The sequence below is a fragment of the Borostomias antarcticus genome (genome assembly GCF_949987555.1).
Source record: "Borostomias antarcticus genome assembly, contig: scaffold_116, whole genome shotgun sequence".
Classification (NCBI taxonomy): Eukaryota; Metazoa; Chordata; class Actinopteri; order Stomiiformes; family Stomiidae; genus Borostomias; species Borostomias antarcticus.
In genome coordinates this window covers 319,615-337,114 of record NW_028175885.1, presented here as the reverse complement: position 1 = coordinate 337,114, position 17,500 = coordinate 319,615, and the positions used below count along the sequence as shown (strand labels likewise).

Sequence of the window (17,500 nt, the reverse complement as noted above, 5' to 3'; positions counted from 1 at the left end):
GTCTGTGTGTGTGTGTGTGTGTGTGTGTGTGTACGTGAGTGTGACAGTTGAAAGTTGTAGGACCAGGAAGAGAGATATGGTGGAGAGAGGAAAGCTGTCTGTCACATGATATGATACACACACACACACACACACTGTATCCTCTCCACATATCTGCTGACACACACACACACACACACACACACATCACACACTCTGCAGCTGTACAGTGCCTCCAGGGAGTGTGTGTGTGTGTGTGTGTGTGTGTGTTGAACTGAAGCAGCAGTCAGTCAGACAGACTGAAGAGAGAGAGAATGAATTCCTCCCTGCTCTTCATCCTCCTCCTCTTCCTCCACCTGGCCCGCCGCGCCGCGCCTCTGGCGGGTTGCCATAGCGACAGAGACAAGGACCACCGGCCGCGTCTGAACTGCACTGCGAGGGGATTGGATGAGCCCCCCCCCGGGACCCCCACCAGCAACAAGGTGGGCTAGAGCACACGCTAACTCTGGATCACATGTGAACACGCTACTAACTCTGGATCACACGTGAACACGCTACTAACTCTGGATCACATGGGTTATGATCTAGAACACGCTACTAACTCTGGATCACACGTGAACACGCTACTAACTCTGGATCACACGTGAACACGCTACTAACTCTGGATCACATGTGAACACGCTACTAACTCTGATCACATGGGTTATGATCTATAGAACACTGGTATAATGTGTTATAGCCTCGTTATATAGGTTATAACATCTGGAGGGTAATAGCAGGTCATATAGTCTGATCTATTACCTTCCAGATGTTATAACCTCTGTGAAACTGTTCACAATTGTGTCCCTTTTTCCAGGTGCTGCTGTTTCCTCAGAACCGTTTCTCGTCCCTCTCCTGGTCGTCCTACAGCGTGTTCTCCCAGCTGTACGAGCTGGACCTGAGTGAGAACCTGCTCCGCGAGCTCCCCCCGACCCCCGGCTCTGTCCTGCCCACCCTCACAGTCCTCCGTCTGGGGGGGAACCAAATCCAGTCCCTGGCTCCGAACGCCTTGGCGGCCTGCCCCGGCCTGACCGAGCTCTACCTGCAGCACAACGGCCTGGACACGCTCTCTGACCAGTCCTTCCACGGCCTGAGCAAGCTGGAGGTTAGTATACAAGTATCCACTCTCTCTGAAGGTTAGTATACAAGTATCCACTCTCTCTGAAGGTTAGTATACAAGTATTCACTCTCTCTGAAGGTTAGTATGCGGGTATCTACTGTCTAATCTGAGGTTAGTATGCAGGTGTCTACTGTCTAATCTGAGGTTAGTATGCAGGTATATACTGTCTAATCTGAGGTTAGTATGCAGGTATAAAGGGTAAGGGTTAGTTAAGGGACCACATTCTACCAAAAACTCACTCGCTGGACTGACTTGTCTTCAGCAATGCAGAATATTCATTCCTAATGCCCAACGTGTTTCACTAGCGTCCTCCATCGTCCTTCTTCATGTCCATCTTCATCTCCTTCATCGTCCTTCTTCATCTCCATCTTCATCTCCTCCATCGTCCTTCTTCATCTCCATCTTCATCTCCTTCATCGTCCTTCTTCATGTCCCCCTCCCTCCCTCTCTCCCTCCAGATCCTGGACCTCTCGTCCAACCAGCTGACCACCCTGCCCCCCCTCCTGCTGTCCCCCCTCCCCGTGCTGGAGACCCTGTACCTGGACCAGAACCGTGTGCGGACCATGCCTGACGACTGGTTCTCCAGGAAGCCGGACCTGCCCTACGTCTTCCTGTCTCTGAACCCCTGGCTGTGCTCCTGCTCGCTGGACTACCTGCGACGCCACCTGGACGACTACGACTACAACGTCTACGTTCGCGATGGCGACACCATCGCCAGCGACGCCACCAGCGTGGTCTGTGATGCCCCGCCCCTTCTGAGGTGGAGGCCCGTGGTGGAGCTGGAGGAGCAGGAGCTGTGTGACCCGAGCCCACCCCACCCCCACGACCCCCACGCCGGAGACATGGACCCAGGACCCAGAATCACCTCCTCTACCGCTACTACTACTCCTCCTATTACTACTCCTCCTTCTTCTACTCCTATTACTACTACTACTCCTATTACTACTCCTATTACTACTCCTATTACTACTCCTATTACTACTCCTATTACTACTACTCCTATTACTACTCCTATTACTACTACTACTCCTATTACTACTCCTATTACTACTACTACTCCTATTACTACTCCTATTACTACTCCTATTACTACTCCTATTACTACTACTCCTCCTCCTCCTCCTCCTACTAGCAGCACTACTCTTCCTCCTACTACTCTTCCTCCTACTACTCCTCCTCCTACTACTCCTCCTCCTACTACTCCTCCTCCTACTACTACTCCTCCTCCTCCTCCTACTACTAGCAGCACTACTCTTCCTCCTCCTCCTCCTCCCACCGTTCCCCCCGGCCCCGTGGTCACGTCTCTGCTGTGGGAGGGGGCGTGGTCCGAGGCTCCCCGGGTCGTGACCTGGTCCTGGTGGGAGGTTGTCACGGCGATGGTGGAATGGACGGAGGCCTGGGGTGGCAGGGGCGGGCCCAGAGTCTGGGGGGGCGGGGCCAGAGTCTGGGGGGGCGTGGCTACGGGGGACGCATCGTTGCTCTCTACCGCCCCCTACAGGAGGCCGGCGTCCACTACTACCTCCACCCCTACTGCCCCTACTACCTCCACCCCTACTGCCCCTACTACCTCCACCCCTACTGCCCCTACTACCTCCACCCCTACTGCCCCTACTACCTCCACCCCTACTGCCCCTACTACCTCCACCCCTACTGCCCCTACAACCTCCACCCCTACTGCCCCTACTACCTCCACCCCTACCACAACTACCCCCAGCCCTACTGCCCCTACTACCTCCACCCCTACTGCCCCTACTACCTCCACCCCTACTGCCCCTACAACCTCCACCCCTACCACAACTACCCCCAGCCCCTCTACCACAGAAACTACCCCCACCCTCCCTCCCTGGCCTCACAGCCCATCCCAGCCTGCTACCACCCCTCCCCCCCCCACCGCCAGCCCCCCCCCTCCTCTGCTGACCTCCCCCCCGTGGAGGCGGGGCCGGGGCGGGGCCGGGGGCGTGGCCGGCGTGTTCTGCTGCTGGCTGCTGGCGGGGACCGCGCTGCTGGGCTTCCTGTCTGCGGCGTGCGTGTGTGTGAGCGGCGTCTGGCTGCTCAGGGCGTACCGGACCGCCTACCTGCCCCTGAGGAGGGGGAGGGGGGGGCCGTGGGGGGCAGGAGGGGCGGGGCTCAGGCTGCTCACGGTCCAGCACAGGGAGGAGGCCGGCAGGGGGGAGAACGGGGGAGTCAAACGGATCTCTCTCCCCCTGGGAGACGCTGGAGGGGTGCTGGCCCTCTATCGCTCAGTTCTGTTCATCTCTAGAGAGGAGGAGAGAGGGGGGGAGAGAGAGGGGGAGGGGGAGAGAGGGGGGGAGAGAGAGGGGGAGGGGGAGAGAGAGGAGGAGGAGAGAGAGGGGGAGGGGGAGGAGGGGGCAGAGGGAGTGGGAGAGGAGGGGCAGGACTTTGCTGGGAACAGGAAGGAGGGAGCAGGGAATGGAGGGGGAGAGAGGGAGGGAGGGGGAGGGGCAGGGAGGAGGGAGGGAGGGGGAGAGAGGGAGGGAGGGGGAGGGGCAGGGAGGGAGGGAGGGGGAGAGAGGGAGGGAGGGGGAGGGGCAGGGGCAGGGAGGAGGGAGGTACACAGGAAGACTCTGTATCGGGTGTTCAGCCGGGAGGAAGAGATAGAGGGATGGAGGGACGCAGAGGAGAGCTGGCTGATGACAGAGAAGGGAGGAGGAGGAGGAGGAGGAGGAGGAGGAGGAGGAGGGGGAGGGGGAGGGGGAGGAGGAGGGGGAGGAGGAGGAGGAGGAGGAGGGGAGTCTAGAAAGCGCTACAGTCTGGTAGTGAGGGAGGAGAGCGCGGAGGGGGAGAGGAGGAGGGAGAGGGGGGGGGAGGAGGTGGAGTGGGTGGTGGGGGGCTGGGAGGTGTCTGGGGGGGAGGACTGGAGGTCACTACTACCCAGCATGCCATGGGGCATGACCCCACCACCTCAGACAGGAACCCCTGAGTGACATCATGTCTGCATTTTGACAGTGTAACTGTTTCCCTCCTACTCTGCTGCCTCTAACATCTGGAACCTTCTGGTCATCTATGACTTTATATACGCTATTCTGTCTTAGTTAAAAGTGCTTTATAAATATGAATCATTTACTGCCTGTATGGAAATGACTATATACTGCCTGTATGGATATGACTATATACTGTATGTATAATACAGTTAGACACACACCTGCTCTCTCTACTCTTCAGCTGAAGTGCGTTAAATGCAATTATTGTGAGTTGCTTTTGATAGAAGCGTCTGCTAAATGACTAATGTGATGTTATATATGATGATGTGATGTTATATATGATGATGTGATGTTATATAAATAATAAAACCGCTGATGATGCCTTGTTCAGGTCACATCTCAAGAGAATCTTTAAAACTATTATTAAAAGTTGCTCTATAATAACATCTATAAAATGGTATTAAGCTGTTATTATTAAGATGTTATTAAACTATTAAAGGGCTGACTCCTCCCTCCCTGTCATGTGACCCCTCAGACAGGGGCTCTGTGTTGCCATGGGAACAGAGGACACGGAAACAGCCGGCTCAAAAGACAACTTTAGATCTTTATTACAAATAGAAACGTTTCAGAACGCCAACACTCGTAGATGGAGGTGTGTGTGTGTGCGCGTGTGTGTGCGTGTGTGTGCTCGTGTGTGTGTGTGTCCGGCGTCTAGGCGCTGGAGAAGCGAGGGAGCTGGTTCCCCAGGATGACCCGTCTCTCCACGCCCTCCTCTGAGATGACCGCCAGTCTGACCACGCCTCCACTGGAGCCATCACGCTCCATAGCCAGGCTGAGAGCTGGAGGAGAGAGAGGGGGAGGGAGAGAGAGAGAGAGAGAGAGGGAGGGGGGGAGGGAGGGAGAGAGAGAGGGAGGGGGGGAGGGAGGGAGAGAGAGAGGGAGGGGGGGAGGGAGAGAGAGAGAGAGAGGGAGGGGGAGGGAGGGAGGGAGAGAGGGAGAGAGGGAGGGAGGGAGAGGGAGAGAGGGGGGGGGGGAGGGAGAGAGAGAGAGAGAGAGAGGGAGGGGGGGAGGGAGAGAGAGGGAGGGAGGGAGGGAGAGAGGGAGGGAGAGAGAGAGGGAGAGAGGGAGGGGGGGAGGGAGGGAGGGAGGGAGGGAGAGAGAGAGAGAGAGAGGGAGGGAGGGAGGGAGAGAGGGAGAGGGGGAGAGGGAGGGAGAGGGGGAGAGAGGGAGGGAGAGGGGGAGGGAGGGAGGGAGAGGGGGAGGGAGGGAGGGAGAGGGGGAGGGAGGGAGGGAGAGAGGGAGGGAGGGAGAGGGGGAGAGAGGGAGGGAGAGGGGGAGGGAGAGAGGGAGGGAGAGAGGGAGGGAGGGAGGGAGGGAGGGAGAGGGGGAGGGAGGGAGGAGAGAGTTGAATATCACAGATGTTGAATGTATACATGTGTTTATATATACTGGTCCCTCCCCTCCTCACCAGAGCCCGTGAGTTGGAGGCACTCCTCCCTGGTCATGTATATATATATATCTATAGGTCCCTGGTCATGTATATATATATATCTATAGGTCCCTGGTCATGTATATATATCTATAGGTCCCTGGTCATGTATATATATATATCTATAGGTCCCTGGTCATGTATATATATTAGGGTGCATCAAAATACACATTTCCGGAATATTGATTTGCATGGGTGCTAAAAGTGTTACCATCCATGCAAAAACAATAGATACAAAATATTAAAGCGATACGAGGTGATTTAGAGGTGCAACGGTACGTCTGATTTTATGGCATAAGGGGGTAACAGGAACTGTGTCCCTTCACTCTGCCCTGCTCGCACATGGCCTGCTGGTGTGTGTGTGTGTGTGTGTGTGTGTGTGTGTGTGTGTGTGTGTGTGTGTGTGTGTGTGTGTGTGTGTGTGTGTGTGAATGTGAGTTATTCACGCACAAGGTTGCAACATTGTTATATTTCAAGCACGGAGACCTGTCTGCTCCTATATTCCCGCACCTCTGTGTGTGTGTGTGTTATTCAACAACAGTGTGTGTGTTGTTGCAATATTGTTACATTTCAAGCCCGGAGACCTGTTTGTTCCAATATTCCCGCACATTTTACCCTCTGTTTTGCGGGAACTATTCTATTTTCACGCACCTGCATAAAAATGGGGGGGGGGGGGCTTTGCCTATAAAAAGCTCTGCCTGTGTAGCTCAGTTGCTGAGTCAATTCCCTCAACGCCACCATCACACACCACAGGATCCAGCTCTCACAAGATGGCCTTAGGCCCCTGCCAGAGGAGCCGCACCCTGGTTTTTGGTCTGGGCGCCACTATCACCGATGCAGATGCCATTATCACTGGCGCCAAGCTGCCAAGTGGTCACCAGATCTTGCGGTGCTTGCTGTATAACTGCGACACACAACTGCATGCAAAGTGACCAGGTTTGACTGGAGCCATGTCACGGTTCCAGGCGGCTAAGATTGTTTTGGAGCAGGTGCGTCCATTTTATGGAAAGGCCAACATCCCAATGGGGAGTGATCAGCGAGCATGTGAGAAGATGATAGCCCTCCTCGATGCCAACAACAAGCTGCGGCGCATACCAAAGGAAAGGCGCTCCAGTGAGGCTACTGCTCGACTGGTGGACGCAATGGAGCACAAGCTGGATGCCACGTTCCCGCTGTGGACTCCAAACGCAGAGGAGCTGATCCGTGATGCAGAGGACCTTGCTTTTCTAGCCAGCATGAAGGGCGACAGAGTGGCCACATTTGGAGCATTCGATGTCAAGCTGCAATCCAAGGTTTGCTTTTATTTTTATGTAATTTTATGTTTCTGCTTCTATTTTCTTATTTTAATGTTTTGTGCTTGATCTGTAAAGCACTTTGAGCTGCATTGCATGTCATGGAAGGTGCTATACAAATAAAGTTTATTATTATTATTATCATTATTAAGGTGAAGCGGCGACAGGAGCGTGAAGAAGCGCAGCAGGCCTACCTCACCAAGGAGCAGGAGATGACGGCGATGTCTACCAGCATGGTGGTATTAGAAAGCGAAAGTGATGAGGATGGCAATGCAGATGAAGCAGTTGCTCCACTGGCTGAGAACACACCCATCCGTGAACGCAAGAAGACAGGCACCACAGCATTCATTCCATCTGACATTCTCAGCCGGCCAAGCCTTGTGTCACTGGCTACACGATTGAAGATGACACCAACGCAGCAGGCTGCTTTCACACGCGGCCTGATCGAGGAGTCAGGTGGAAATTCAGAAATGGTCTCCACATCCTACGCGACAGCAGACCGATCACGCCGTCAAGTGCTGAAGACCATCAGTGAGGAACAGCACGAGCAGTGGACACCCCCTCCCATGTGCACCCTGCACTGGGACAGCAAGTTGACACCAATGCTCAACAATGTGCGTCAGTTGGAGGAGCGTCTGACGGTGGTGGTCGGAGATGCGGAGCGGCTAAAACTACTCGGCGTGCCAGCATACATGAAGGGGACTAACGAGGCATGTGGAACGATCATCGCCCGGCTGACATGCAAGCTGCTGCAGGACTGGTGCTGTACCGATCAGGTTGTCAACATGGCATTTGACACCACGGCCTCAAACACCGGCCATCTCACAGCAGCCTGCATTGCCATCCAGAACTCACTGGGTCGACCACTACTCTGGTCCGGTTGCCGGCACCACATCGGAGAGGTGCTCCTCAGCCACATTTTCACTCACCTCAAGGTGGAGGTGTCACGATCGCCAGAGGTGACATTGTTTACACGTCTGCGGGACAACTGGAACCTGTTGCCACTCAAGGGCGGCACATTGTCCTGCTACATTCCTGGGGATGCTGAACCACCATTTCTTGGCAAGTTGCGTGCTGAACTCAATGTTTGCGCTGCAGGACTGCTCAACTACAAGAGGGGTGACTATCGTGAGTTTGTGCAGCTATGTCTAGTGTATCTGAGTGCAGACATTGCAGATCAAACTCCAGTAACCTTGCAACGACCGGGAGCACTGCACAAGGCACGGTGGATGGCCAAGCTGCTCTACACCCTCAAGCTGGCCTTGATGGAGCAGCACATTGCGTTGCTTCCTCAGGGGACCATCACAACACAACAGCAGGTGTTGAAGATTCGGGCGTTTGCCAAGTTCATTACGCACATCTACGCAACATGGTGGATGGCCTGTGACACGGCCGTAGATGCTGGATGGAATGACCTCACACTCTACTGCCACCTGTGTGAATACAAGGCTGTTGACGAGGGCATCGCTGCATCAGCAATTAAGGCTCTGGAGAGGCACCTATGGTACCTGACATGCGAGATGCTGCCCCTGGCACTCTTCAGCACCAAGGTGCCAGTTGGTGAGCGGCGCGCACTTGCAGATGCCATCTTGGAGCACAAGCCGGCTGATCTACCCATGCGAGCCCCACAGCTCCGCTTTGGCACTGGCTTTGGCAAGCCGAAGTTTCCAACCCTCTCGCCGACCACCAGCTTGGCTGACCTCGCCAACCCAGACTGCTGGTTCGGCATGCACCTGCTGCACATTGATCCAACTTTTCTTTCACTGGATGTAGAGGATTGGACTTCCAGTGCAGCATTTCAAACGGGTGCAGTGAATGTACGTGCCATCAATGTGGTGAATGACTGTGCCGAGCGTGGCGTCAAACTGACGTCAGACTTCGTGGCAGCAGCCAGGAGCGAGGAGCACCTGCAAAATGTGCTGCAGGCAGTTGAGCATGACCGCACACAAAATCCAAATCTTCGCCGCAGCAAGCGCAAGCTGGACCAGGAGTAGGACACTATATTGAGACATGTTCGAGGACAGTAACTTGATTTACTTGAATACTGTACTTAAGTACAGACACTGAGGAGTTGTACTTTACTTGAGTATTAGATTTTATGTTGTTCTATTCAAAATAAATGTTCTAAAAATCTATTTCTTGTCGTTTTTGAGATTGCATCGATGTTATTCAGGAAAACACCCAAAAACGCCCATTTTGGTATTTTTCACATGCTGCGTTGGACCTCTAAATCTCAAGTAATTTTCCCAAAACTTTGCACAAATCATTTGTATGTGTGTCATAACAAAATGCCACCCCAGGCAGAATGATATGTTGAGATTTAATTTTAACATTGCAATTTGATGCACCCTAATATATATATCTATAGGTCCCTGGTCATGTATATATATATATCTAGGTCCCTGGTCATGTATATATATATATCTATAGGTCCCTGGTCATGTATATATATATATCTATAGGTCCCTGGTCATGTATATATATATATCTATAGGTCCCTGGTCATGTATATATATCTATAGGTCCCTGGTCATGTATATATATATATCTATAGGTCCCTGGTCATGTATATATATATATATCTATAGGTCCCTGGTCATGTATATATATATATCTATAGGTCCCTGGTCATGTATATATATATCTAGGTCCCTGGTCATGTATATATATATATCTATAGGTCCCTGGTCATGTATATATATATCTATAGGTCCCTGGTCATGTATATATATATCTATAGGTCCCTGGTCATGTATATATCTATAGGTCCCTGGTCATGTATATATATATCTAGGTCCCTGGTCATGTATATATATATATCTATAGGTCCCTGGTCATGTATATATATATCTATAGGTCCCTGGTCATGTATATATATATCTATAGGTCCCTGGTCATGTATATATCTATAGGTCCCTGGTCATGTATATATATATCTATAGGTCCCTGGTCATGTATATATATATATATCTATAGGTCCCTGGTCATGTATATATATATATCTATAGGTCCCTGGTCATGTATATATATATATATCTATAGGTCCCTGGTCATGTATATATATATATCTATAGGTCCCTGGTCATGTATATATATATATATCTATAGGTCCCTGGTCATGTATATATATCTATGGGTCCCTGGTCATGTATATATATATCTAGGTCCCTGGTCATGTATATATATATATCTATAGGTCCCTGGTCATGTATATATATATATCTATAGGTCCCTGGTCATGTATATATATCTATAGGTCCCTGGTCATGTATATATATATATCTATAGGTCCCTGGTCATGTATATATATATCTATAGGTCCCTGGTCATGTATATATATATCTATAGGTCCCTGGTCATTGTATATATATATATCTATAGGTCCCTGGTCATGTATATATATATATCTATAGGTCCCTGGTCATGTATATATATCTATAGGTCCCTGGTCATGTATATATATATATCTATAGGTCCCTGGTCATGTATATATATCTATAGGTCCCTGGTCATGTATATATATATATCTATAGGTCCCTGGTCATGTATATATATATATATATAGGTCCCTGGTCATGTATATATATATATATCTATAGGTCCCTGGTCATGTATATATATATCTATAGGTCCCTGGTCATGTATATATATATCTATAGGTCCCTGGTCATGTATATATATATATCTATAGGTCCCTGGTCATGTATATATATATCTATAGGTCCCTGGTCATGTATATATATCTATAGGTCCCTGGTCATGTATATATATATATCTATAGGTCCCTGGTCATGTATATATATATATCTATAGGTCCCTGGTCATGTATATATATATCTATAGGTCCCTGGTCATGTATATATATATATCTATAGGTCCCTGGTCATGTATATATATATCTATAGGTCCCTGGTCATGTATATATATATCTAGGTCCCTGGTCATGTATATATATATATCTATAGGTCCCTGGTCATGTATATATATCTATAGGTCCCTGGTCATGTATATATATATCTATAGGTCCCTGGTCATGTATATATATATATCTATAGGTCCCTGGTCATGTATATATATATATCTATAGGTCCCTGGTCATGTATATATATATATAGGTCCCTGGTCATGTATATATATATCTATAGGTCCCTGGTCATGTATATATATATATAGGTCCCTGGTCATGTATATATATATCTATAGGTCCCTGGTCATGTATATATATATATATCTATAGGTCCCTGGTCATGTATATATATATATAGGTCCCTGGTCATGTATATATATCTATAGGTCCCTGGTCATGTATATATATATCTATAGGTCCCTGGTCATGTATATATATCTATCTATAGGTCCCTGGTCATGTATATATATATATATATATCTATAGGTCCCTGGTCATGTATATATATATATCTATAGGTCCCTGGTCATGTATATATATATCTATAGGTCCTTGGTCATGTATATATATATATATCTATAGGTCCCTGGTCATGTATATATATATCTATAGGTCCCTGGTCATGTATATATATATATATATAGATAGGTCCCTGGTCATGTATATATATATCTATAGGTCCCTGGTCATGTATATATATATCTATAGGTCCCTGGTCATGTATATATATATATCTATAGGTCCCTGGTCATGTATATATATATATCTATAGGTCCCTGGTCATGTATATATATATCTATAGGTCCCTGGTCATGTATATATATATATCTATAGGTCCCTGGTCATGTATATATATATATCTATAGGTCCCTGGTCATGTATATATATCTATAGGTCCCTGGTCATGTATATATCTATAGGTCCCTGGTCATGTATATATCTATAGGTCCCTGGTCATGTATATATATCTATAGGTCCCTGGTCATGTATATATATATATCTATAGGTCCCTGGTCATGTATATATATATCTATAGGTCCCTGGTCATGTATATATATATATAGGTCCCTGGTCATGTATATATCTATAGGTCCCTGGTCATGTATATATATCTATAGGTCCCTGGTCATGTATATATCTATAGGTCCCTGGTCATGTATATATCTATAGGTCCCTGGTCATGTATATATATCTATAGGTCCCTGGTCATGTATATATCTATAGGTCCCTGGTCATGTATATATCTATAGGTCCCTGGTCATGTATATATATCTATAGGTCCCTGGTCATATATATATGTATATCTATAGGTCCCTGGTCATGTATATATATATATCTATAGATCCCTGGTCATGTATATATATATAGGTCCCTGGTCATATATATATATCTATAGGTCCCTGGTCATATATATATGTATATCTATAGGTCCCTGGTCATGTATATATATATATCTATAGGTCCCTGGTCATGTATATATATATCTATAGGTCCCTGGTCATGTATATATATATATCTATAGGTCCCTGGTCATGTATATATATATATCTATAGGTCCCTGGTCATGTATATATATATCTATAGGTCCTTGGTCATGTGTATATATATCTATAGGTCCCTGGTCATGTATATATATATCTATAGGTCCCTGGTCATGTATATATATATATCTATAGGTCCCTGGTCATGTATATATATATATCTATAGGTCCCTGGTCATGTATATATATATCTATAGGTCCTTGGTCATGTATATATATATCTATAGGTCCCTGGTCATGTATATATATCTATAGGTCCCTCCTCACCAGAGCCCGTGAGCTGGAGGCACTCCTCCCTGGTCATGTATATATATATATCTATAGGTCCCTGGTCATGTATATATATATATCTATAGGTCCCTGGTCATGTATATATATATATCTATAGGTCCCTGGTCATGTATATATATATATCTATAGGTCCCTGGTCATGTATATATCTATCTATAGGTCCCTGGTCATGTATATATATATATCTATAGGTCCCTGGTCATGTATATATATATCTATAGGTCCCTGGTCATGTGTATATATATATATAGGTCCCTGGTCATGTATATATATATCTATAGGTCCCTGGTCATGTATATATATATCTATAGGTCCCTGGTCATGTATATATATATCTATAGGTCCTTGGTCATGTATATATATATCTATAGGTCCCTGGTCATGTATATATATCTATAGGTCCCTCCTCACCAGAGCCCGTGAGCTGGAGGCACTCCTCCCTGGTCATGTATATATATATATCTATAGGTCCCTGGTCATGTATATATATATATCTATAGGTCCCTGGTCATGTATATATATATATCTATAGGTCCCTGGTCATGTATATATATATATCTATAGGTCCCTGGTCATGTATATATCTATCTATAGGTCCCTGGTCATGTATATATATATATCTATAGGTCCCTGGTCATGTATATATATATCTATAGGTCCCTGGTCATGTGTATATATATATATAGGTCCCTGGTCATGTATATATATATCTATAGGTCCCTGGTCATGTATATATATATCTATAGGTCCCTGGTCATGTATATATATATCTATAGGTCCCTGGTCATGTATATATATATCTATAGGTCCCTGGTCATGTATATATATATCTATAGGTCCCTGGTCATGTATATATATATCTATAGGTCCCTGGTCATGTATATATATATCTATAGGTCCCTCCTCACCAGAGCCCGTGAGCTGGAGGCACTGCTCCCTGGTCATGCCGGTCCTGTAGTTGGAGTCCATGTATCCGTAGATGTAGGTGCTGCCGGACCCCCCCACCGAGACGGCCTGTCTGACCAGCATGCCCCCCACCGGCACCGTGAACACCTGGGGAGGGGCACCGTGAGGGGCGGGGTCAATCAATGTTTCCACCACCTCTAGAGTCTGTGTGTGTGTGTGTGTGTGTGTGTGTGTGTGTGTGTGTGTGTGTGTGACCCTCACCTGTCCTCCTCGTCTCTTGTCCCAGCCAGCTACGATGATCCCAGCCACCAGCTCCTCTCTGTACCTATAGCAGCTCTCCTTGAACAGATTGGCAGCTGTCTGGACCAATGGGGCTTCGTCCAGCTCAATGCTGTAGAAGGGAGGGACAGACAATCAGTAAGCACATGTGTTATGTCAATATATTTACTGGAGTGTGTGTGTGTGTGTGTGTGTGTGTGTGTGTGTGTGTGTGTGTGTGTGTGTGTGAGAGACCTGTGGAAGCCCAGCCGGTAGGTGACGGCGTCAGCGATGGCCTGAGTGTGTGTGTGTGTGTGTGTGTGTGTGTGTGTGTGTGTGTGTGTGTGTGTGTGTGAGAGAGACCTGTGGAAGCCCAGCTGGTAGGTGACAGCGTCAGCGATGGCCTGAGTGTCGGCAGCAGAGCCGGAGCGGCAGCAGAAGATGCGGTCGTGGATCGGGGTCAGCTTGTCTGTTACCCTGTTAGCGATGTACGCCCTGGAGAACACACACACACTCAGTTAACTTACACACACACACACACAGTCAGTTAACTTACACACACACAGTCAGTTAACTTACACACACACACAGTCAGTTAACTTACACACACACACACAGTCAGTTAACTTGCACACACACACACAGTCAGTTAACTTGCACACACACACAGTCAGTTAACTTGCACACACGGTGGGTTTTCACCCCTGTCTCACACACACACATGGAGATGGTGTCTGTCTCACACACACACACACACATGGAGATGGTGTCTGTCTCACACACACACACACACACATGGAGATGGTGTCTGTCTCTCACACACACACACACACACACACACACACACACACACACACATGGAGATGGTGTCTGTCTCACACACACACACACACACACATGGAGATGGTGTCTGTCTCACCCCGTAGTGGTGCGGGAGTCTGCACCAATCACCACTCCACCATCATACTCCACCGCCATTATGGTGGTCTGGCACAGGGGGAGAGAACACACACACACACACACACACACACACACACACACACACACACACACACACACGTGTTTAGACCATCTGCATTGCTTACTAACTTTATGACATGTAATTCTAGCTAGCTCACTATCCACTAAGCCCTCATTCACTAGCTCACTATCCACTAAGCCCTCATTCTGGACCTGCTCTCATTCAGACTGAAGCTCACAACTCTCCACCGGAGCCGTTACCGGGACAGACCGGAGCCGCTACCGGGACAGACCGGAGCCGTTACCGGGACAGACCGTCGGCGGTTTGCCGGTACAGGTCTTAACGGAACCCTCACCCCGGTGCTGACTTCCTTCATGGTCCAGTCCGGCACCACATCACAGTTAGAAGAGAGTTGGTGCCTCATTGTTGCTGTCGCCATTTTACACCACGATTTCCTGGACCGACGTTACGTTCGTTTAGTGAATCCTCGGGATGCGGCTGCGTCAGTAGCGCAACTCTCTCACGGGCGGCTCTGCGTCAGTAGCGTAACTCTCTCACGGGCGGCTGCGTCAGTAACGTAACTCTCTCACGGGCGGCGGCTGCGTCAGTAGCGTAACTCTCTCACGGGCGGCGGCTGCGTCAGTAGCGCAACTCTCTCACGGGCGGCGGCTGCGTCAGTAGCGCAACTCTCTCACGGGCGGCGGCTGCGTCAGTAGCGTAACTCTCTCACGGGCGGAGGCTGCGTCAGTAGCGTAACTCTCTCACGGGCGGAGGCTGCGCTAGTAGCGTAACTCTCTCACGGGCGGCTGCGTCAGTAGCGCAACTCTCTCACGTAGCTACGATCAAAGAACACTCTCGTGTGCCTTTCCAAAATGTACTCCCGTTGTTTCTCCGGTACAGACGGGACAAACACGTGTAACCGTCTAGTTTTTAACGTGTACATCTCTCCCCGATAATCATCAAATATTTAATTTGAGTGGACATACAAGGGTGTTCTAGTCAGGCACAGCCAGGGAACCCGTGACTGGGGTCCTTCCGAGTGAGACAGGAAGAACAAGGTAAACACACATCTCGTCAGCTACAAATGTGAGTTTAATGTTGTTTTTGTCATTGTTTCAGACCAGGCATTTGGATGAATTTGATGGTCAGAGAGAGTTTGTGGTCTAGATTCTAGCGAGGTAAAAGAAAGGTAAGTTTATAGAGCTGTCTCTAGACAGCCCAGTACGAGCAGTTACCAGAGCATCTGATCAGCTGGTTCAAATAAACAACAACAACATTCTACGTCGTTTGTGCGCGTGTGTGTGCGTGCGCACGTCTTGGTGATGAACTATAGCTTGTGTTTGTGTTCTTTTATTGGTCTCTGTCTGTGTGGATGACGGTCCATAACCTGTACACCTGTGTGTGTGTGTGTGTGTGTGTGTGTGTGTGTGTGTGTGTGTGTGTGTGTGTGTGTGTGTGTATAGATGACAGTTCACAACCTGTACATCTTCGACCGTAACGGCACCTGTCTTCACTACAGCGAGTGGAACCGCAAGAAGCAGGCGGGCATCTCCAAAGATGAGGTGGGACAAGGGTTCATACAGGGTTCATAACACACAGGGTTCATAACACACAGGGTTTATAACACACAGGGTTTAATAATACAGGGTTCATAACACACAGGGTTTATAACACACAGGGTTTATAATACAGGGTTTATAATACAGGGTTCATAACACACAGGGTTTATAATACAGGGTTCATAACACACAGGGTTTATAATACAGGGTTCATAACACACAGGGTTTATAATACAGGGTTCATAACACACAGGGTTTATAATACCGTGCTTATGAAAGGGTTATAACACTGGGTTTATAATACAGGGTTTATAATGCAGGGCTTATAACACAAGATCTTATACTGGTTTATAATAATATAATATCACATTGGACTATAGCACTATGGACTAAATACCATATATCTGCTTTCACTCCAGCTCAGCCCATCCAATCTGATCTGCTAGTTCTGATATAGTGGTATAATAATAAATAAACCAAACCAAATGTAGATACAGGCTTTATAACAACATCGTACAGGCTTTATAACAACATGTACAGGCTTTATAACAACATGTACAGGGTTTATAACAACATGTACAGGCTTTATAACAACATGTACAGGCTTTATAACAACATGTACAGGCTTTATAACAACATGTACAGGCTTTATAACAACATGTACAGGCTTTATAACATGTACAGGCTTTATAACAACATGTACAGGCTTTATAACAACATGTACAGGCTTTATATCAACATGTACAGGCTTTATAACATGACAGGGTCTATAAGCAGCTACAGGGCCTCATACTGTCTACATGAAATGTGGCTGAAGTGTGTCATCCAACCCTCCCCAACCCCAGATCCTCCCACAGGGATGATTAAAGTATCTCTCTCTGTCTCTCTGTCTCTAACACTGACCCTAACACTGACCCTAACTACAAGCTGCTGTTGTTGTTTTGACCTTTGACCTCTCTCTTCCGAGTAGTTTTAAGCTGATGTGTGGAATGATCTTCTCTCACCCCCCCTCTGTCTCTCTCTCTATCTCTCTCTCTCCACCTCTCCACCTCTCCCCCTCCCTCTCCCTCCTCTCTCTCTCTCTCTCTCTCCCCCTCTCTCTCTCTCTCTCCCCCTCCCTCTCCCCCTCCCTCTCTCTCCCTCTCCCCCTCCCTCTCTCTCTCTCTCTCTCTCTCTCCCTCTCTCTCTCTCTCTCTCCCCCTCCCTCCCTCTCTCT

General features: G+C 48.0%; 2 protein-coding genes across 3 annotated transcripts in view; one reads left to right on the top strand and one right to left on the bottom strand.

The window, feature by feature from the left end:
• Positions 1-4,727: 4,727 nt before the first annotated feature.
• Positions 4,728-15,200, bottom strand: psmb6 (proteasome 20S subunit beta 6). Its single transcript, XM_084462963.1, has 6 exons — positions 15,081-15,200; positions 14,684-14,751; positions 14,128-14,259; positions 13,768-13,897; positions 13,509-13,653; positions 4,728-4,919 (listed from the first exon to the last, which is right to left on the bottom strand). Exons 1-6 carry the CDS (start codon positions 15,162-15,164, stop codon positions 4,792-4,794), a joined length of 687 nt encoding a protein of 228 aa, XP_084319089.1. The 5' UTR covers positions 15,165-15,200; the 3' UTR covers positions 4,728-4,791.
• A 541-nt stretch (positions 15,201-15,741) lies between these two features.
• Positions 15,742-17,500, top strand: part of trappc1 (trafficking protein particle complex subunit 1) — a 4,617-nt gene continuing 2,858 nt past the window's right edge. The window contains exons 1-2 of one of the 2 annotated variants that reach the window (XM_084462965.1): positions 15,742-15,783; positions 16,189-16,287. In XM_084462965.1, coding sequence (XP_084319091.1) covers positions 16,189-16,287 — 99 coding nt within the window. In that variant the 5' untranslated portion in view covers positions 15,742-15,783. Of the gene's footprint in view, positions 15,812-16,188; positions 16,288-17,500 lie in introns of both variants that reach the window. The other variant, XM_084462964.1, reaches the window with a different exon arrangement.

Coding starts and splice junctions, on each gene's coding strand:
- psmb6 (XM_084462963.1), bottom strand. CDS start 15,164: ATGGCGACAGCAACAATGAGGCACCAACTCTCTTCTAACTGTGATGTG. Junction 14,752..15,080: donor TGAAGGAAGTCAGCACCGGG/GTGAGGGTTCCG, acceptor CCCCTGTGCCAG/ACCACCATAATGGCGGTGGA. Junction 13,654..13,767: donor ACAAGAGACGAGGAGGACAG/GTGAGGGTCACA, acceptor GCCCCTCCCCAG/GTGTTCACGGTGCCGGTGGG.